General features: G+C 38.0%; 1 protein-coding gene across 6 annotated transcripts in view; it reads left to right on the plus strand.

Annotated features, from left to right (window-relative positions):
* The window catches only part of GSAP (gamma-secretase activating protein), a 115504-nt gene that overhangs the window by 19914 nt on the left and 71966 nt on the right, over window positions 1–23624 (plus strand). For 5 of the 6 annotated variants that reach the window (XM_077155738.1, XM_077155647.1, XM_077155687.1 and 2 more), the window contains 5 exons: window positions 1585–1654; window positions 1949–2002; window positions 15632–15720; window positions 18645–18714; window positions 19924–19973. In XM_077155738.1, the coding sequence (XP_077011853.1) occupies window positions 1585–1654; window positions 1949–2002; window positions 15632–15720; window positions 18645–18714; window positions 19924–19973 (333 nt within the window). Of the gene's footprint in view, window positions 1–1584; window positions 1655–1948; window positions 2003–15631; window positions 15721–18644; window positions 18715–19923; window positions 20005–23624 lie in introns of those variants that run through there. The other variant, XM_077155762.1, reaches the window with a different exon arrangement.

Raw genomic sequence — 23624 nt, forward strand, 5'->3', positions numbered from 1 at the left:
CTTTCTTTCTTCCCTCATCCTTTCTCTCTCCCCTTCTCTCCACTCTTCCTCATGTAGGCCTTCACTGTTAGTGTGTACCATAGTGGATGTGGCCTTAGCTGATTGAATACAAGTCATTTGTGGACTTTGCTGGGGATTTGGGACATGGACTCTTCTCTTTTCCGCTTGGTTTGGTGACATGAATGTGAGATCTGGAATTTCTGTGACTTTAAACTTGGAGCACCTGGGTGCTGCTGTGTGGTGGCTGAGACTGGACTGAACCCAGAAAACCGAGAGATGGGTGTTTCTGGCTTTTGCATCAAGCCAATTCTGAAGCCATATACCACACACTATTCAATTCTAGGTGCTACTCATTGCCTTTTTACATAAACTAGTTTAGGTCAAATTTTTTGTTGCCTACAGTGGAAGAATTCTGATACTTGCATATCTTTTGACCCAAAAATATTCAGAAATATTTGTATGACTAACAAAGTTCTATGAAAAGGCAGTTCATTGTATCATTCTAAATGTAGGAAGCAATCTAAATGCCCATTACTAAATTCTGTGGTAATTCATATATCCATTAAAGGATTAAGAAGTCTATAAATGTATATTTCACAGAAAACTCTCCAAAAAACATTGTTACATGGAAAAAGCAACTTGTCAGGAAAATATATGTCATTTGTTTTAAAAAAATACAATAGAACTATGCATCATATGTGCATAAATAAATTGAAAACTCATTAAAAAATATCTGGAAGGCTACAGAGCAAATTATAAAATTGCTTCCTTTTGGAAGGGAGTTGGAAATGGGCAAGCATAATGAAGGGTTTTGACTTTTTATTTGGCAGATTTTTGCATCTTTTAAACACTGAGCCTCCTCAGGTGTTACTTTTTAATTAAAAAGTTAAAACATTAAAATTAAGCATCCATGATTAAGAATACGTCACTAAGAATCCATGTTTCTTCTTACCTAAAAAAATTGGAACACTTCTTTGACAAAAGTCAAAGAGAGCCAAAATTCTTACATGAATTTAGTACCTTCTTATTAACTCGAAGTCCACTCTAATCACTAGTTTTTTGACACTCTCAACCTATTTTGGCCATAGGGGTCTAGTGGGCTCTTAGCTCTTGTTTCGTCTGCAGTAATAATTATCTCCTTAATACTTTTGCTACTCACTGTTTCTCTTAGCCTACTCTCTCTTGCGTTCTAAGACTATTTATTGTTCCTTTATCTTCCGAGTGTACCTTAGGAGAGAGTTTGCCTATTATAATTGTGATTGTCGCCCGTTCCTCAATCTGCACATCACGTCCTCTTTCTAAATGACCAGGATTTGAATTGAGTTTAGTTTGGTTATCAGGTCTGTACTCTTAACCACTATGATATGTTACCTCATGGTTGAATTTCAGTGCTAAACAAGGTCTTTTTTTTCTTAAAAATAATCTGGAACTTTTCAGCATGGATAAACTTATTCACTGATGATTCTTTAATACAACAGTTTGCCACTATAATACTTGGTAGCAAGCTAAATGGGAATTGATAGCTATACAATTATTATTTCATATGAAACTCCAAATTGAGAAAGAAATTTTTGTTTTTAATAGCATATCTACACCTTTGAGAAAGACTTACAAGTTATTAGTTGCTCTGTCAACAGTGAGAGAACTTTGCTAGGTAAGTTGAACTCTTTCTTCTATTGCTTCATATCAAGAACTGCACCTTTTAAGGGTTTCAAAGTATTGGATTTTGCAATAGTAGATTAATCTATAACAATGATTTTCTGGGAAAGAGATGTTCTCAGAAAATTGTATTTGAAAAAAAAAGGCTGCAAACTAAACCCACAAGTACGAATTCTTTGTATTCTACCTTAATTATCCACTGACAGATCTTTCAGGTATAAAATGATAAACTTTAATGAGCCACCACATGAATCAATTGCTAATAAATTTTAATTTCTTTTTATATTAGCTGCAAGTTTAGTTCAATCTACTAAAGAAGGAAGAAGAAATGAGCTTCAACCAGGTAATGAAATAATTCCTTTTAGTGCTTGTTGGTAAATGAAGATTTATTGGGCTATTAAGTAAAATTTCAAGCATCTTTAGAAACAGCCCTATTTTAGAAAGAAAAGGTAAGGCCCATGTCAAGCATGAACATGATTTAATTTTTTTTTTTTGAAAAGTAAACGGGAAAGTACAGAAAACAGTATACCATATATCTTTTTTCTTCTTATGGCTAAGTATTGACTAATACCTAACACATTGCAAATAGTCCACCAATTTTAAATCATAATCAGTTGTACTTATTATAAAGGCCACTTTATAATATATTATTTGTGTGATGCCTTTTTTTGAACATTCAGTGTCATCCATCCATCTATAACTATGCATCCTGCAGGGGATACAGTGGCATGCAAGAGAAGTATGATGACTGTCTCGTAAGGCTTACATTCTAGTCTGGGGTTGAAATCCCAAATGCCTACAGGAGCCAGAAAGACCATATAAATCAGGAAGACATATTGAGTATATGAAAAAATCACGCGACCATTGGTTTATCTTTGTTTTTCCGAAACGTAAGGCAAAGACCAAGAAATATTTCTCCTTTTTATTGAAAAAAAAAGAGAGTCAAGTGCTGTCAGGACCAGAGGTAGGGCAGAGGTGGGGGACTGGGGAACATGTCCCTCATCTTCATAAGGGAACTCACTATTCAGCTTTAGCTTTTGTTGCAGTAAGTGGATGTAAGCTCAGTTGGGTGAGCTTTTCCAGTTTATAAAGAGAAGTCTGGACTTTTATGTTAAAATCTAATTTTTGTTCAGGCAACCACCTGTGGCTACCATTTTTTAACCTTGATCTAGTGGATCTCATAACAATTTCTTACTGTTCTGAACTTGCAGTGCTTTCCATCTGTTCTTTTTATTTGACCCTTAAAGTCCTTCTTTGGTTAGTATTGTTCTCACTCAGAGGTACTCTCCTGTGGTGTGGTTGCATGTGACGGAAAAACCCTTTGTACACACTTTCCACATGAGGCTCATGAGGCAGAACTGGACTTTACACCACACACATTTTCCCACAGACTCAGCTTCGGGTGGGCAGGGGAACAAGAGCCAGGTCTGGATAGGTCCTGTTCAGGACCCTTAGCAGAAGAGTTTAGGGGAGATGTTTGTGGGCTGGAGGCTTTCCCTGAAATCCCATCATTCGTGGTGTTATTCACCCTTATCCTTGTCTCCACTCTGTTGCACAAAACCACAGCAGTTCCCTTCCCTTGTCTGTGCCATGTCCCTCTCTCATCAGGCCTCTTAGCAGTCTTTGCTCCTCTTTGTATTGGGTATAATGCTCAATTCAGAGCTTATGTGAAATATAATCTAGGACATTAGTGTCCTGACCTCTTAACAACGGGGTATGGGCAAAGCAAGGGTAATGGTCAGTTAAAGTAAAAGGCCTAGCTGCTTGTGTTCTCTCGATTGGAGTTTGGGCATCTATACAGAGCTGTGGATTACCTCCCGGTGCCCCTTAGTTCTTCCTGCACCTTATTCCTTTTAGCCTTAGATGTTCTTTATTATGTTGGTAAACCCAGCAGTAATTATGATCTTTCCATGATGTTTACTGCACATACCTAATTGTCATGCTGAATGTATATTATAGAATATACTTTCAGATCAACTTTATTTTGAGTTTCATTCGAGTGCAACATTAAAATTCTATTCAGATATGCTTGCTAAGAATTTAAACTTTGATGAGGCTGTAGAGAGATTATCTGCTTGTGTCTTTAAAAATATCATTCTGATATTATTGTATTGTTATTTATTGTTAGTTATTGTATTGGATACTTGTCTTTTTAGCTCACCTTTTATGCTAGCCACTGCTGTGAGAACCAGCTCTGACTAGGTGTAATTTGACAGTACTTCACTTCATCTGCTTTATCTACTTCTTGCTTTCTGCATAGAGCCTTTGGGAAAATCTGCTGACCACCTATCTATGGGGAACCTGGTTGGAGATGATGCCCAATAGGGAAACTCATGACCAATAGGGGGCAGGTTGCTGAAGGATAAATGCATTGCCTTTCTATTCCTAAAGTGGATTATTCTCACATATATTCCATACTGTTCAAGACCCACAGTGTTCACTAATATATGTGGTGTATACATTAACATATAGTTAACACTCACATTTACTGGCTTACTCTTCTTCCTCGTTTTAGTTTCCCCAACACATCACATGAGTCCTTTATGGTCAGAGTGATCCTGACCCCTGAGACCACTTCTTGTCTCAGTTTGGGTTTCCCCATGATTAGAATCTAAGATGAAGATTTGATGTACTTAGTTTGGGCAGGGGGAAGGAGAGGGATAGTAAGTGAGATCCTATTTAAACAGAGATCTGACAGGAGGGAGGGAGCAAGCATGTTGCTAGGGGGAAAGCGTAATTTTGGCAGAGTGACCAGCCAGCACAAAGACCCCGAGTCCAGGGTATATTTGGTAGACTTGCTGGTCAGGGCCCAGTGAGGAGGTCAGTGGAAAAGCATGAACATAGGGCAGAGAGGTAGGAACTGAGGCCAGAGGGAAAGTGGGGCGAGGTTCGGGCAGATTATTTCAGGCCCAAGAGGTCATTGTAAGGACTTTGGTCTATGCTTAGAGTAAAATTGGAAGTAGTGCAGACTTAAAAAAAAAAATATATATATATATATATATATATATGTTATAGTAACATATATATAACATAAGATTTTAACCATTTTTTAAGCATAAAATTCTGTGGCATTAATTATATTTATAATGTTGTTACAATCAATACCATCCATTACCAAAATTTCTTAATTACCCAAAACAGAAACTCTTTTCCTATGCAAAACTCCCCTTTCCTCCAGCCTGTGGTAACTTCTAGTCTACTTTCTGTCTTTATGAATTTTCTTACTCTACATATTTCATCTGTATGGAATCATATAATATTTGTCCTTTTGCATCTGGCTTAATTCATGCAGCATAATGTTTTCAAGTTTTATCCATACTGGAGCCTGTATCTCCACTTCAGCGATGCAGATTTTGAGTACAGGAGTGATCTAACTTACTTATAAAAGGATTGCTCTAGATGCTGTCTGGAAAACAAACTGCAGGAAACCAGGGGGGAAAACAAGATTAGGTGGAAAGCTATTGCAATATTTTAGTGGCTTGGACTGGGAAGGAGCAAGAGAAAAGTCATTGTGTTTGAATATATTTTGAAGATAGACTTGTCAGGATTGGTTGGTGAATTGGATTGGAATATAAGAGAGGAGTCAAAGATAAGCCACCACAAGTTTTTGTCCAGAGCAGCGTATGTGTGTGTGTGTGTGTGTCTGTCTGTCTGTCTGTATGTTGATGGGAGGAGATGCCTGTTAGATATCCCAGTGAGATATCAGGTAGGCAGTTGCATGTGAGTCAAGTTCAAGTGAGAGGTTGGGTGGGGCTTGAGATATAAATTTGGGAATCATCAGCATATAGCAACTAATGCCCGTTGTGGATGAGTTTCATTTTGTTCAGTTAAGAACAATGTAACCAGTAAGCATTATAGGATCTGCTTATAATGTTCCATCTTTAGAACAAATATTTTGAAAAGTTTTATTTTATCTGTCCGTGATTGACCTCATAAGCTATTTGGTTTGCTTGAAGATGTTTAACAATTTGCTGCTTAAGATGAACTTTTCCTTTTGCAGATAGAGAAACTAAACTGTAACATGTTTCATACAGACAAAGTTGGGTTTCTCAGTCCACATACTTTAAAACCCAGTTTTTTAATCAACAGCACTTCCCTTCTTGATTGTGGCCACAGCAGAGTTAATGTCTCTTTTGAAAAATAGTCTTCCAAAGAAAGCCAGGCCCAGGCTGCCCCCTTCACTCTCACCTGAGGAATTGCACTTGTCACTAGGCATAGCAGGTCCTTACTGGCAGTAGTTGGTGGTGGTGGGAGAGGTGGTGCATGTTTGCTGGGCCCCCAATGCCACTGAAATGCTCCAGAGCCCCCCCACCCCGACCTCTGTTAAGTGGTACAGATGCCCTGTGGATCTGTGGTTTAAGTTCAAGAGCTCCAAAAACTAGAGCTCCCTCAGAACCAGGCCCTACCAAACTTTTCTAACCTTGTCACCATTTCACAATATGCGTCCTTACCTGTCTCAGACCTGCCTCTTTTCCCCACCTTGACCCTCCCCATGTCATGTCTCTCCCTGTACTTTTGATTCTTTTGTCTTTACTTCGTGTGATGTCCATATCTTGCCTAACCCAGTCTTTTACTTCAAGGATGTCCTCTGAGTTGATATCAGCATTCATATTTTGTTTCTCAATTTTTTTTCTTTTCTAAAAATACACTGACATAACTGCAGTGCTAATAATATTTAACCAGGAGGGTGTGGTAGTTAGATTCAGTTGTCAGCTTGGCCAGGTGAAGGCATCTGGTTCTGTTGCTGTGGACATGAGCCAATGGTACATGAACTTCATCTGTTGCTGATAACACTGTAGTCGGCTAGGAGGCGTGCCTGCTGCAATGAATGCTGTTTGACTTAATTGGCTGGTGCTTAAATGAGAGAGTTCAAGGTAGCACAGCCCAAGCAGCTCAGTCCAGGCCTTTGGAGATGCAGAAAGAAATCACCCCAGGAAAAGTTGTGGGAAACCAGGGGCCTGGAGAGAAGGCCAGCAGAGATCACCCTGTGCCTTCCCACGTAAGAAAGAACCTTAGTTGAAAGTTAGCTGCCTTTCCTTGGAAGAACTAATGAAATAAATCCCCTTTTATTAAAAGCCAATCCGTCTCTGGTGTGTTGCATTCTGGCAGCTAGCAAACTAGAACAGAGGGCTAACCGAGCAATGTCCTGGTTTAAATTCTGTCTTGGATCCTTTCATCCTTTCGCCATCCTAGCTCTGTGTCCATCAGTAATTTGTTCCTGCATCTTGGGTGATGGCCAGATCAATTCCTTCTAGAAATTCTGAAAAGTTATTTGCACAGAATTCTCATGCTTTCTAGACTTCAGTTATTTAAAGTTAAGACCAAGAAGTTCCAGTGATGTCAAAAATTTCATTTCTGGGACTTCTGGAGAAGATGGCGGCTTAGTAAGATGCGCAGGTCTTAGTTCCTCCTCCAGAACAGCTACTAAAGAAATAGAAATGGTACAGAACAGCTCCCGGAGCCACGACAGAGACCAAAAAGACAGCGTACCCCATTCTGGAACGGCTGAACCAGATGGGAGAATCCGCTGCGGTGAGATCCCAGGGGCGCGCATTTCCCTGGGCCGTGGTGGCTGGCAGCCGGAGCCCTTCCCTCCCTCCTTCCCGGGCCGACTGGGAGATTTGGACAGGCGGTCCCCTCAAGCCGCGGTGGCTGGCGCCCCCACCATGCGCGGATTCCCGGGCCGGCTGGGAGATTTGGACAGGCGGTCCCCTCAAGCCGCGGTGGCTGGCGCTCCCCCCATGCGCGGATTCCCGGGCCGGCTGGAAGATTTGGATCGGCACTCTCCCAAGCCGCGGCGGCCGGCGCCCCTCCCTCCCTCCTTCCCGGGCCGGCTGGGAGATTTGGATCGGCACTCCCCCAAGCCGCGGCAGCAGGCGCCCCCCCCACGCGCGGATTCCCAGGCCAGCTGGGAGATTTGGATCGGCACTCTCCCAAGCCGCTTCGGCTGGCGACCCTCTCCCACAGCAAGAGTCTTCCAAAGTTAAAGGAGCCACAGCATCTTTTACTGGTGGGACCCGCAGACAGACGAGCGCCACATACTGGGAGGATAAGAAAAACAGAGCCCAGAGATTTCACAAGAAAATCTTTGAACCGGCTGGGTCCCACACCCAGGGAAATCTGATTAAATGCGCAGACGCCAGCAAAAAATAACGGATCACGCCAGGAAAATTGAAGATATGGCCCAGTCAAAGGAACAACCAATAGTTCAAATGAGATACAGGAGCTGAGACAACTAATTCTGAATATACGAACAGCAATGGAAAACCTCTTCAAAAACCAAATCAATAAATTGAGGGAGGACATGAAGAAGACATGGGCTGAACAAAAAGAAAAATAGAAAGTCTGAAAAAACAAATCACAGAACTTATGGGATTGAAGGACAAAGTAGAAAAGATGGAAAAAACAATGGATACCTACAATGGTAGATGTAAAGAGACAGAGGCTAGAATTAGTGAACTGGAGGATGGAACATCTGAATTCCAAAAAGAAACAGAAACTATAGGGAAAAGAATGGAAAAATTTGAGCAGGGGATCAGGGAACTGAATGATAATATGAAGCGCACAAATATACGTGTTGTGGGTGTCCCAGAAGGAGAAGAGAAGGGAAAAGGAGGAGAAAAACTAATGGAAGAAATTATCACTGAAAATTTCCCAACTCTTATGAAAGACCTAAAATTACAGATCCAAGAAGTGCAGCGCACCCCAAAGAGAATAGACCCAAATAGGCGTTCTCCAAGACACTTACTAGTTAGAATGTCAGAAGTCAAAGAGAAAGAGAGGATCCTGAAAGCAGCAAGAGAAAAACAATCCATCACATGCAAGGGAAACCCAATAAGACTATGTGTAGATTTCTCAGCAGAAACCATGGAAGCTAGAAGACAGTGGGATGATATATTTAAATTACTAAAAGAGAAAACCTGCCAACCAAGACTTCTATATCCAGCAAAATTGTCCTTCAAAAATGAGGGAGAAATTAAAACATTCTCAGACAAAAAGTCACTGAGAGAATTTGTGACCAAGAGACCAGCTCTGCAAGAAATACTAAAGGGAGCACTAAAGTCAGATACGAAAAGACAGAAGAGAGAGGTATGGAGAAGAGTGTAGAAAGAAGGAAAATCAGATATGATATATATAATACAAAAGGCAAAATGGTAGAGGAAAATATTATCCAAACAGTAATAACACTAAATGTTAATGGACTGAATTCTCCAATCAAAAGACATAGATTGGCAGAATGGATTGAAAAACAGGATCCTTCTATATACTGTCTACAGGAAACACATCTTAGACCCAAAGATAAACATAGGTTGAAAGTGAAAGGTTGGGAAAAGATATTTCATGCAAATAACAACCAGAAAAGAGCAGGAGTAGCTATACTAATATCCAACAAATTTGATTTCAAATGTAAAACAGTTAAAAGTGACAAAGAAGGACACTATCTACTAATAAAAGGAACAATTAAACAAGAAGACATAACAATCATAAATATTTATGCACCGAACCAGAATGCCCCAAAATACGTGAGAAATGCACTACAATCACTGAAAAGGGAAATAGACACATATACCATAATAGTTGGAGACTTCAATTCACCACTCTCATCAATGGACAGAACATCTAGACAGAGGATCAATAAAGAAACAGAGAATTTGAATATTACAATAAATGAGCTAGACTTAACAGACATTTATAGGACATTACATCCCACAACAGCAGGATACACCTTTTCCTCAAGTGCTCATGGATCATTCTCAAAGATAGACCATATGCTGGGTCACAAAGCAAGTCTTAAAAATTCAAAAAGATTGAAATCATACACAACGCTTTCTCGGATCATAAAGGAATGAAGTTGGAAATCAATAATAGGCGGAGTGCCAAAAAATTCACAAATACATGGAGGCTCAACAACACACTCTTATACAACGAGTGGGTCAAGGAAGAAATTGCAAGAGAAATTAGTAAATATCTTGAGGCGAGTGAAAACGAAAGCACAACATATCAAAACCTATGGGACGCAGCAATGGCAGTGCTAAGAGGGAAATTTATTGCCCTAAATGCCTATATCAGAAAAGAAGAAAAGGCAAAAATTCAGGAATTAACTGTCCATTTGGAAGAACTGGAGAAAGAACAGCAAACTAACCCCAAAGCAAGCAAAAGGAAAGAAATAACAAAGATTAGAGCAGAAATAAATGAAATTGAAAACAATAGAGAAAATCAATAAGACCAGAAGTTGGTTCTATGAGAAAATCAACAAGATTGATGGGCCCTTAGCAAGATTGACAAAAAGAAGAAGAGAGAGGATGCAAATAAATAAGATCAGAAATGGAAGAGAAGACATAACTACTGACCTCACAGAAATAAAGGAGGTAATAACAGGATACTATGAACAACTTAATGCTAATAAATACAACAATTTAGATGAAATGGACGGGATCCTGGAAAGGCATGAACCACCAACTTTGATTCAAGAAGAAATAGATGACCTCAACAAACCAATCACGAGTAAAGAAATTGAATCAGTCATTCAAAAGCTTCCTAAAAAGAAAAGTTCAGGACCAGACGGCTTCACATGTGAATTCTACCAAACATTCCAGAAAGAATTAGTACCAACTCTCCTCAAACTCTTCAAAAAATCGAAGTGGAGGGAAAGCTACCTAATTCATTCTATGAAGCCAACATCACCCTCATACCAAAACCAGGCAAAGATATTACAAAAAAAGAAAACTACAGGCCAATCTCTCTGATGAATATAGAAGCAAAAATCCTCAACAAAATTCTAGCAAATCGAATCCAACAACACATTAAAAGAATTATACATCATGACCAAGTAGGATTCATCCCAGGTATGCAAGGTTGGTTCAACATAAGAAAATCAATTAATGTAATACACCATATCAACAAATCAAAGCAGAAAAATCACATGATCATCTCAATTGATGCAGAGAAGGCATTTGACAAGATTCAACATCCTTTCCTGTTGAAAACACTTCAAAAGATAGGAATACAAGGGAACTTCCTTAAAATGATAGAGGGAATATATGAAAAACCCACAGCTAATATCATCCTCAATGGGGAAAAATTGAAAACTTTCCCCCTAAGATCAGGAACAAGACAAGAATGTCCACTATCACCACTATTATTCAACATTGTGTTGGAGGTTCTAGCCAGAGCAATTAGACAAGAAAAAGAAATACAAGGCATCAAAATTGGAAAGGAAGAAGTAAAACTATCACTGTTTGCAGACGATATGATACTATACGTCGAAAACCCGGAAAAATCCACAACAAAACTACTAGAGCTAATAAATGAATACAGCAAAGTAGCAGGTTACAAGATCTACATTTAAAAATCTGTAGCATTTCTATACACCAGCAATGAACAAGCTGAGGGGGAAGTCAAGAAACGAATCCCATTTACAATTGCACCTAAAAGAATAAAATACCTAGGAATAAATTTAACTAAAGAGACAAAAAACCTATACAAAGAAAACTACAAAAAACTGTTAAAAGAAATCACAGAAGACCTAAATAGATGGAAGGGCATACCGTGTTCATGGATTGAAAGACTAAATATAGTTAAGATCCTACCTAAATTGATTTACAGATTCAATGTAATACCAATCAAAATCCCAACAACTTATTTTTCAGAAATAGAAGAACCAATAAGCAAATTTATCTGGAAGGGCAGGGTGCCCCGAATTGCTAAAAACATCTTGAGGAAAAAAAACGAAGCTGGAGGTCTCATGTTGCCGGACTTTAAGCCATATTATGAAGCCACAGTGGTCAAAACAGCATGGTATTGGCATAAAGATAGATATATCGACCAATGGAATCGAATAGGGTGCTCAGATATAGACCTTCTCATCTATGGACATTTGATCTTTGATAAGGCAGTCAAGCCAACTCACCTGGGACAGAACAGTCTCGTCAATAAATGGTGCCTAGAGAACTGGATATCCATATGCAAAAGAATGAAAGAGGACCCGTATCTCACACCCTATACAAAAGTTAACTCAAAATGGATCAAAGATCTAAACATTAGGTCTAAGACCATAAAACAGTTAGAGGAAAATGTAGGGAGATATCTTATGAAACTTACAATTAGAGGTGATTTTATGGACCTTAAACCTAAAACAAGAGCACTGAAGAAAGAAATAAATAAATGGGAGCTCCTCAAAATTAAACACTTTCGTACATCAAAGAACTTCATCAAGAAAGTAGAAAGACAGCCTACACAATGGGAGACAATATTTGGAAACGACATATCAGATAAAGGTCTAGTATCCAGAATTTATAAAGAGATTGTTCAACTCAACAACAAAAAGACAGTCAACCCAATTACAAAATGGGAAAAAGACTTGAACAGACACCTCTCAGAAGAGGAAATACAAATGGCCAAAAGGCACATGAAGAGATGCTCAATGTCCCTGGCCATTAGAGAAATGCAAATCAAAACCACAATGAGATATCATCTCACACCCACCAGAATGGCCATTATCAACAAAACAGAAAATGACAAGTGCTGGAGAGGATGTGGAGAAAGAGGCACACTTATCCACTGTTGGTGGGAATATCAAATGGTGCAGCCACTGTGGAAGGCAGTTTGGCGGTTCCTCAAAAAACTGAATATAGAATTGCCATACGACCCAGCAATACCATTGGTAGGTATCTACTCAAAGGACTTAAGGGCAAAGACACAAATGGACATTTGCACACCAATGTTTATAGCAGCATTATCTACAATTGCAAAGAGATGGAAACAGCCAAAATGTCCATCAACAGACGAGTGGCTAAACAATCTGTGGTATATACATACGATGGAATATTATGCAGCTTTAAGACAGGATAAACCTATGAAGCATGTAATAACATGGATGGACCTAGAGAACATTATGCTGAGTGAGTCTAGCAAAAAACTAAAAGACAAATACTGAATGGTCCCACTGATGTGAACCGACATTCGAGAATAAACTTGGAATATGTCATTGGTAACAGAGACCATCAGGAGTTAGAAACAGGGTAAGATAATGGGTAATTGGGGCTGAAGGGATACAGACTGTGCAACAGAACTAGATACAAAAACTCAGAGATGGACAGCACAATACTACCTAATTGTAATGTAATTATGTTACAACACTGAATGAAGCTGCGTCTGAGCTATAGTTTTTTTTTGTTGTTTTTTTGTTTGTTTGTGTTTTTTGTTGTTTTATTTTTCCTTTTTTTTCTTTTTTGTATATTTTTTATTTTTTATTTTTATTATTATTTTTATTTTTTTCTCTATATTATCATTCTATATCTTTTTCTGTTGTTTTGCTAGCTCTTTTCCTAAATCGATGCAAATGTAATAAGAAATGATGATCATACATCTGTGTGATGATATTAAGCATTAGTGATTGCATATGTAGAATGGAATGATTTCTAAATGTTGTGTTAGTTAATTTTTTTTTTAACTAATAAAAAAAAATTCCATTTCTGTATCACCCGTTATCTTTGTTTTTGTATGCAAGAAAATAGAAATTAATTCTCTAAATTCTTAATACAAGTTAAGCACTTCATGTAGTCTTGGGATTTTATGGCTAAAAGTGATTGTAGAAATAATTTAGTTTTGTAGTTTAAAAAAATTTATGTTAAAAATAACAAGGCGCTGGGGCCTAGAAAAGCTTGGTGATTTTCTGAGAATTATGTACCAGGTCAAAGAGCTTAAATTATAAACTATGTCTTCAGAGTCCTTATCCAGAGTAATTCCTGCTACACTGTAAAAGCACATAATATGTTATTGAGAAATTCCTGTTTATAAACATTTATTCTTGTCATCATGCTACGTGCTATTAACTAAGTGTGTCTGCTGAGCTAGAGAAAGGAAAAAATAGTATAAGAAAATGATTTCTGCCCTTGAAATTCTTCTCATTTTAGAAGTAAGAGGATTTACACCATAGCTGATTATCCTATTTAGGTCCAAATTTATGCTAAAAAGGTCCAAACATAAGTTGATTAGTTATTTTCCCTCTGAGAAGATTCTCCCCCATCAAAACAACTTTTTTTCTATTTGGAATATATAAACTTTTAGAGTTGGAGGAAAAATAATCAAACATCAGTTTGTAATGTTTGATATGTTAACTTGGTTATACATATTTAAAATAACATAACATTTATATGGAATATTGCTTTTTCCTTCATTCTCACATTCCGCAAAACTTTTCTATCCTATTTCTCTCTGTAAGTATCTTTGACATTAGTTTTTCTTATTCCTAATCCATTTTTTGAGTCATCAAGTAGTTCCCAGAGCACCCAATCCTTACCTCTGTCCCAATTACTGGAAATATGGGCTTTTAAATTGATGTACTGTTCTGCTACTGGGACTTTTATCCTACACTACAAATGCCCATTTATGAAATGACAATTGACTTTCATTTGCTCTATAGTTATGTATTTGTGATTCCATATAATAACCATTAATTGTCTTGCTTTTTCAAGTAACCTTTAAAAGGCATAATTGCAGAGATATTCAGTCTTTGCAATTGTGGGGTTGTATCCCAAAAATGGTTGTTTGCGTTCTTTGCATGCTTTTCTCTCTCACTTTTAATAAAGTAGTGCTGTTAGGTTCTTTCTTAGTATTGAAAGCTATCATCGATTCAATTTCAGCCTGCTGTGCCATCCCAAATTGTACATTATTATTCAAAACAAAGCCATTTAGAGATGGCTGACAAGTCTTTATAAGAACCCAAATATAAGGCAACTCCCCCTCTTTTCTGAGGTTTAATCTTGGCGGGGTGCTTGGCCTAAATTTGGATATCTATGGTAACTTCATTCTAGCTGATGTCCATGGACTTCCTCCTAATTGTTATCTTTTATAACATTTGCCCAGATGTTTCACTGAGGAAATAGCGGGTCTCTATCAGTGCAACCCACCACCATTCCTGAAGGGGAAGCAAGCCCCTGTCCTGCAGATAGGTGATGCCAACCATAACATGTTCATGCACCAGAAATGTCTTTATTTTTACACATAAACAAGATTTGCCCTTGTGCTGCCGAACTGGAGTGACACTGAATTGGGTTGTTTTTGTCTAGACTTAAATGCCAAGAGGGCCTGGGAAGCTATGCTAAAAATGGCTGAGAAACATGGGCAGGCACATGTTCCTCATTCCATGTGCACTGACTTCTCCCTTGTGCTGTTTTTATGTCTATTTTGGGTTTTAAGAACGGTCAAAGTAAATTTAATGAAAAGTACTTTTCTTTGTGAAATAGGTAATGCAGTGGATAATACATTTATATTTTCAAAGGTCAAACCTATAGGAAGCCAAACATACATTGCTCTTCACATTTTTAGCTTCTTAACTTTGAACTTCTTTAACTTCTTAGGGTCTGATACCAAATAGCTATACAAAATCTACATAGTTCCTATTTGCCAGTCTTAGAAGCAGGATAATTTTGGGGTTAAATGATACCTGAAATCCAGTTTGTCAAGCATTCTTATACACTGCTGGTGAGAGCACAGATTAATGCCACCTTCTACTTCAGAAGGCATTTTATTATAAATGATGTTTTTCTATCAATTAAAGAATTTTTATAAACTTTGAATTTGCGTCTTTCCCACCCTGTACCCTTTCTGCTATTGCTTCCAGGGTTGCTCAAAGACTTCCTTGTTTATACTTGCTTTTCTTGAGCTTCCTGTGGATTACGTAATAAAATGCAGTTTCTTCAGTGTTCCTGAGGGATGTGGAAGGCAGTTCTTTTGCTAGGTTGATTGCTCTTTTGGTGTCCTGGAGCAACCGTACATCACTGAAGAGCGGGACTGGGAATAGGGTTACAGTTTAAATCACCTCAAGGGACTTTATGATGATGGCAGAGTTGTTTTATTAATTTACAGTCAATGTAATAGGATTTAGCAGAAATTCTTCTCCCTACTTGCTTTGGAAAGATAACGTGGGATATTCTAATTTGCATTACTAAAAGCCTCCTTTTCTTTGTAGGATCAAAGTGCTTGACTTTGTTAGTGGAAATCCACCCTGTTAACAATGTAAAGGTTTTAAAAGCTGTGGATAGCCATATCTGGGTACAGGTAAGTGTGCTATCTGTCACTTATCTCATTAATCTAGAAGCATGAAACCCAGAGGTAATGGTGTTTACAAAGCGCTTTCATACACATGGTCACATTTAATACTCAAAGCAATCCTGTAGATGATAAGGTTAGAATTATCATCTCTTTCTTGGAAAACATTTTTACCAAGAATTCAGACTTAGCTGTCTGACTCTGCTGGTTGTGGTATATTTTTACATGATAAACTATCAAATATTAAAACATATTTAAGATGAGTTAGAAACCTAATTTAATGTACTAACATGGTTAATAGATTAAATAGCTGATTAAATGATTTAATTAGACACTGAATTTATCGATTCCATGAACTGCTGCAGAAGCAGCAATGTACACATTGCTTAGGTGTGTACAATCAGGTAGGTTATGTGCAAATTCACGTGGTACCTCAGCATAATTTCCATGTACTGCATTTCAAATTTTGCTATAGGATCAGCATGACATTTCTTTTGGTCAGCTTGTGTGGTCTGAACTATCTGCTGCTTCCTCTTCTCCGGTATCTGTTAGAAGAGAAGTTTTCTCTCATCTGCCCTGGCTCCTCCACCATCAGCCAATCTTCCAGTAAGCCAGCTGTCTCTCCCCTTCCTGGCTCTGCTCCCAACCCCTGCTTGCTTCCAAACAGGACCTGACCTGGAGCTCTCAAGCTGCACTCCTCTCCCCCCTCCCGCCCCCAGGAAAGCTCTGCTGTCTACACTGTCATCAGTGCAGGGTGGCTGACCATTCTTCCCTTTTCTGGCCTGTTCATTCGGTGTCCCTGCCATCTCCACCCAGGACTACATAGGTGACTGAGATGTTATTAAAAGGTTGGGGACTGATTAGAGCAAAGGAAGGGGTAAATGTTTTTAAAGGTTCATAACACATCACTGCATCCACAGGCCAGGAGAAAAGTCCACAAATAACTTATCCTGAGGATCCATCTCAGCTCCTGGCCCCACTTCTTGGTCCTCCTCTATACGCTACTGGATGGAGAAATTCTTCTCCAAACTTCCATCCCTGGCAAATTTCCACCTTCTCTCTCCATCCCCCACATTAGGGAAATGCCATCCACTACCAACTGAGTTTGGTCCTGGTCTGAGATTTATCTCCTTTTTCTTCCCAAAGTGTCTGTGATAATCCCCAACAGTACATGGCCCTAAGTCCGCATGCTCAGTCTTGACCACCTCTCTGGAGGAACTTTAGCAGATCGGTGCTGGGTGGGGTTTAGATCCCAAGTCTGGTTTGAGGGTTTCTCCCCCATTGCAAGATGCATCTTTGAGAAGGGGTAATTACACACACACACACTCACATACCTCCATGCATTTACTGCATACCGACCAAAGAAAATACTGATTCTCAAAGTCTAGCTCCATTATTTGTGAAGCAAAACTTTCCTTAAATATAACATAGTAAGTATAGATTCATACTCAACAGCCAAAAGAAAACCTTGCATGCTTTTGTAGAGCTACAGCAGGAGCCTGGCTGTTTATTTTCTGGCTTCCAGGCCTTGCTCCATGGCCATGTCATAATTAAAAGGAAAACAACAACAGCAACATTCCAAATGGGACTTTTAAAGAGTCACATTCTCACAGATTGCCACACAAAGACAAGGCAGAGGTTTAGAGGTTTACAATTACTGCTCTTCCACCCCTTACTCCAGCTCCCCCTCTTAAACAGATATCTCTGGCTACTTTTGTAGACCCTGGAGGTCATGTCATCTGTAGGAGTATCCCCTTATTTTGAGGCTCTGAGGATTGCTCTTCCATTTTATATATGATATCCTTCGCTTTTGCTTCTCCTCAACTCCTGTAGTATACAAAGTATCCTGTTTCACATGCACAATTTCACAAACCATGAAATAAGTTCTCTATTATTTTATAGCTATATTCTTCTGCATTGCTGTCTATTTTATAAATTTGAGATTATTGATTTGAAAAATGGTTTATAATAATAGTTTTGTTTTCCAATTCTAAATGGGAAATGACTATAAACAGTTTAAAAAAATTGACCAGTGCTATTTCTAGTTTGTCATTGAGAAAAATTAGTACATCAGGTAATGTATTGTGTCAAAAACTTTCTCAGTGTTTAGAGAGACTGGTAACTGTAAAATTGCCTAACTCCTTTGATGCTGAAAGAATTGAGTTCCTGAAGTCATCCATGTGCCTTTGTTACCACCTTTCCCCTCATTACCATAGCTGATAGGGTCAGGTCTGATTTTAAAAAGTAGGGGAATGACTTGTGTGGCTAGTTGCCTGATTTGCCCTGTAGCAGATGCATATGTGGCTGGTCCATATGGAAGAGCCTAGAGGAGCAGTGGGGTGGGTTGAGCCTTTTCTTCCCTATGGCAGTCATTCTATGCTCTGGGGCTTGTAAATCTTCAACCATATGCCACACTTTGACTCACTGTCCTTTTCAGAAAGTCCCTGGTTATGTCGTTCATTGTCTCTTGGATATGGGACTTTGGAAGTTGTAATTGAGAGTATGTTTATTTGAATCTCAAAATAAATACTGGATTTATTTGCACAACAAATAGATTGATCTCTCATTTTTGTGTGTGAGAAATAGAACATTCTGTATAAATGTTATTTACATTGTGATTGGCTTCAGTTTTGCATGTTCCACATAGGAAGCACCGTCCCTGGAAACAGCTTAAGCTGCCTTGCTGTCCAAATTAATTATGATAGTGTTGTACTCAAGATGAATTTTTTTCCGGAAAAACTGAGCTCCTAAAAGTGTTTCCTTTTTCTGACTGCTTTGATCTATAATGTGTGTGTGCATATGATTCCTCTAAATTATTCCGTGGTCCTCAGTCCCTTCTATGGTTTGTCGTAGTAGAGTGATCAAACACAACTTTTGAAATATTTATAAAGCAGGCTAGTTGCTTTGGATTTTGATTAATTTCCTTTTTTCAGTTTCTCTATCCACGTGTTGAAAGTCACCCTCTTTCAGAGAACCATCTATTACTGATTTCAGAAGAGAAATGTAAGTATATATCTAAATTGTTTATGGGGACTTGCTGGGTGGGGCATGGTCTCTTAGTGAAATGTGGGACATGAGCGCATCTTCTAGATGTCCACTTGCCAGTTCCGGAGTCCACTGACCTTTGATGTACACTTCAGACCAATGCCTCCTGTGGAAGGGCTTTGCCTCTGGCTCCCATATATTAGTCCCTCAGGCTGTGCTTGGTTTCTTCATCTTGGAATGAAGGGCCCCTACATGTACAAATTTTCAATTTTGTCACATGGTAGAATGCTTGTAGAACAGTTATGTAGGTTATTTCCTCCGTTTTTAGTCCTTGAGATGTCCATGTTATTCACATGAATAACCATGACAGATGGAGAAACGCTTGGATGGAAAGAGGGGAAGGCTTGAGTAGCTAGAATTCCATGGCAGGACTTGAGGACACCTACTAATTTGGTCAAATTCAGGAAGAGGCAAACGAGATTGGTGCATAAAACGTTATGTCCTTCCAAAATGCTTTTTCAATTTGGGGAAAAGATGAACAAAGTTCACTGGTGAAGCTTATCTAGTACTATCTTTCCTATTACAAGATGAAACTGCCAATCTATAGCTGGAAGGACAAGCCTGAGGTTTGTGTACTGTCCTCCTCTTGCCCAATTGTCTCACATTTTTTTAAAAGTAGAAATAGCAGAAAGCCTATTATAAAGGGCTTACTCTGAATTGCTTATGGATAGAAAGGGACCACTTAAAGATTGACTTGAGATGTTTAGGGCTTTGTTAGTGTGAAATTGACCCCTACAAGAGTACCTCCCAAAATTATCTTGTATAATGAGTTTTGTATTTGATATGTTCAACAAATAGGTGTTTCGTATTTGGAAATAGAAGGTAAGCTCTGCCACATGGACCCATCTTTCTAAGACAGGCAGAATGGGGAAGACAAATGCAGGTTGAGAGAACTCAGGGGAACAGAGGGTTAAAAGTTTCATGTATTGTTGATTTTGAAGAGTGGAGTAAATATTGGACTTGAAATAGACTGTGAAGGCTGGGAGCTTGGAGAAAGGTCGTAGTTTTTTAGGAACTTTCATTAGAGTTGAGTGTGATGATGTTTTTTTGCAGACAATTATTTATTCTGCATTGCTTTTATAAAATTTTGTTCACAACTGTTGGGTAAAAGAAGTACTTGTATTTTTTATGAAGGATAAATTATCTTTCTCTCTCTCTTTTTTTAAGATATTGAACAATTCCATATCCAAGTCATCCACGAAGATGGAAATAAAGTGGTAAAGACTTGAAATTGATTTTGCTTTAGAGGTGATTTTAAGGAAAAACTGCATTCTAGTCTATTGAAGATAGATTAATGATATTGATACATGACATTTTCTTTATTTTATGTCTTTCAAATTGAAGACATGCTTGTTTTAGTATATGAAACAATACAAAGGTATATGAAAGAGTTAGTTTCCCCTTCATCTCTAACCCATTATCCAATTTCAGTTTTTAACTAATAATAGTAGTTTTGTGTGTCTTTCCATATCTTTTACCACACTCTTTGAACATATACAAGATTAGATACACATATACTGTGGTTCAATTGTTTTTACCAAAATAGAATCATAATATTTGCATTAATATGTCACTTTGTTTCTGCTTTTAATTTAACATATAGGATTACCCCTTTAGGTTAGTAAATTTTTCCTAATTTTATAATGCACACAAATAATAAGAAATGGATCATAACATATTTTCGGGGGTTTTGCAGTGTGATTTTCTTTTCTTGCTACTTGCTTTCTACTTCTCCCTTTCCCTTTCACCTTTAACTTTGGTTTAAAGTCTGGTATGTATCTTGTTATACCTTTCTCCCACCCTGAACCCTGACACAGAAAGGGGTTTGTTTGTTATTATTCACTCTTCCCTATCTCAGTTTTGTGGAATTACCTATAAGTCAACTTGAATCACTCAAGTTCATTTTCTTTAGAAATACATACCATGCTTGGTATGGATGCACAGTTTTTCAACCACCATAGATAGACATGCACTTGATTGAAAGTTTATTTTTTTGCAATAAAGAGTTTTAGATTTCTAGCTTTACATACTGGTACATATTTCTTTGGGTTAAATTCCCAGGGATAGATTGTTGGGCTAATGGGCATATGCATTTTAAAATGTCAATAGATTTTGCCAGATTGTTTCCCAAAAGTCTTTTAGCAATCCATAGTCTATGAGCAAAGAACGTGAGTAACCTTTCACTTTATCCCTACCAATAATAGGTGTAATTTTAAAAATGTTTCCGGTTTGATAGGTATAAGTTAACATCTTATTATTATTTTAGTATTTATTTCCCTTTTTATATTAATGAACTAGAACATCTTTTCCTATATTTATTGGTTATTTGAATTTGTTTTTCTGAAAATTGCTTAGATACAGCCTTTTCTGTTTTTCTATTATGTTAATTGTCTTTTTCTTGACAGTTTCTGTGAGTCCTTAATATATCCTTGATATTAAAAATTATTTCCTTTTAATAGTTAAACAGTGGTTCTCATTCAGCAAAATAGTCTTTCTCTGAAGATTTTTTAAATTAATATTTAATTAAAAAATATACAACAAACTCAAACATTCTTAACAAATGATCACTCCATTCTGCATATATAATCAGTAATTCACAATATCATCACACAGTTCAGTTGCATATTCGTCATCATGATCATTTCTTAGAACATCTGCATCAATTCAGAGAAAGAAATAAAAAGGCAACAGAAAAAAATTCATACATACCGTACTCCTTACAAACAACAAACAAACAAAACATTAACATATCATTCCATTCTCAATATCATCACATAGTTGCATATTCATCATTTCTTAGAACATTTGCATCGATTTAGAAAAAGAAATAAAAAGACAACAGAAAAAGAAATAAAATGATAACAGAGAAAAAAAAAGATTATACATACCATACCTCTTACCCCTCATTTTCATTTATCACTAGCATTACAAACTAAATTTATTTTAACATTTGTTACCCCTATTATTTATTTTTATTCCATGTGTTCTACTCATCTGTTGATATGGTAGGTAAAAGGAGCATCAGACACAAGGTTTTCACAATCACAGAGTCACATTGTGAAAGCTTTATCATTGTTCAATCATCATCAAGAAACATGGCTACTGGAACACAGCTCTACATTTTCGGGTAGTTCCCTCCAGCCTCTCCACTACATCTTGAACAACAAGGTGATATAACCTCCAGGCTAACCTCTCGGCTCAAGAATCTCTCAGCCCTTGACACTTTGTCTCATTTCACTCTTCTCCCTTTTGGTCAAGAAGGTTCTCTCAATCCCTTGGTGTTAATTCTCAGCTCATTCTAGGGTTTTTCTCAGTCCCTTGATGCTGAGTCTCAGCTCGTTCCAGGATCTCTGTCCCATGTTGCCAGGAAGGTCCAAAGCCCTGGGAGTCATGTCCCACGCAGAGAGGGGGAGGGTGGTGAGACTGCTCGTCATGTTGGCTGGAGAGAGAGGCCACATCTGAGCAACAAAAGAGGCTCTCTTGGGGGTGACTCTTAGACCTAGATTTTAAATAGACTTGACCTATCCTTTGTGGGGTTAAGTTTCATATGAACAAACCCCAAGACTGGGGGCTCAGCCTATAGCTTTGGTTGTCCACACTGCTTGTGAGAATATCAAGAATTCAACTTGGGGAAGTTGAATTTCTCCCCATTCTTACCATTCCCTGAAGGGAGCTTTGCAACTACTTTTCCACTCACTGAACGAATCACTCTGGGATTCATTGGGGCATCACTCTGGACAAACCAACAAAATCTCATGTCCTACCTGAGATTCCAAGTACTTATGGCATTCAATCAAACTATCTACATAAGTTATATTAGGAAATGCACTAGTCAAAATGTAAATTTTGTAACAAATAAACATTTTTTGCTTTAGTCTCACACATAAGGTGACATTTTAAAATATTAATTACCATCTATTTTCAGCACCCTGCAATAATGACATTTCTTTGTTCTTCCTCATGCAGAAACATTTTAAAAATTTGTACATTGTACATTTCACTATTATTGTACACTCTAGGCATTCCTAGATTATACCATCTCAATCTTTAACATCTATCTTTCTTTCTGGTTTCATTTATGTATTATGAATTTCATTTTATGTATTATGTATTCTCCATTACATCTTGACTAACAAGGTGTTATCTATTTAATGCGTAAGAATAACCTCTAGGATCACCTCTCGACTCTGGAATCTCTCAGGCATTTACAATTTATTTTGTCTCATTTTGTTCTTCCCCCTTTTGTTCAAGAAGGTTTTCTCAATCCCTTGATGCTGAGCCTCAGCTCATTCTAGGATCTCTGTCCCATGTTGCCAGAAAGGTCCACACCCTGGGAGTCATGTCCTACTTAGACAGGGGGAGGGCGGTGAGTTTGCTTGTTGTGTTGGCTGGAGAGAGAGGCCACATCTGAGCAACAAAAGAGGTTCTCTTGAGGTTGACTCTTAGGCCTAATTTTAAGTAGGCTTGACCTATCCTTTGTGGGGTCAAGCTTTACATGAACAACCCCCAAGATTGGGGATTCACCCTATTGATTTGTTGTCCCCAGTGCTTGTGAGACTATCAAGAATTCTCTACTTGGGGAAGTTGAATTTTCCCCCTTTCTCACCATTCCCTGAAGGGGACTTTGCAAATACTTTTTTAATCACTGTTCAAATCACTCTAAGATTTGTTGGGGCATCACTCTGTACAAACCTACAAAATCTTATGCCCTACTCAAGGTTCCATGTACTTATGATGTTCATTTAAGCTGTCCACATAAGTTATATTAGGAACTGCACTAGTCAAAATATAAATTTTGTACCAAATAAACATTTTTTGCTTTAGTCTCACACAGAAGTTAAAATTTTAAAATATTAATTACCATCTAT

The sequence above is a fragment of the Tamandua tetradactyla genome, chromosome 1 (assembly GCF_023851605.1).
Source record: "Tamandua tetradactyla isolate mTamTet1 chromosome 1, mTamTet1.pri, whole genome shotgun sequence".
NCBI lineage: Eukaryota > Metazoa > Chordata > Mammalia > Pilosa > Myrmecophagidae > Tamandua > Tamandua tetradactyla.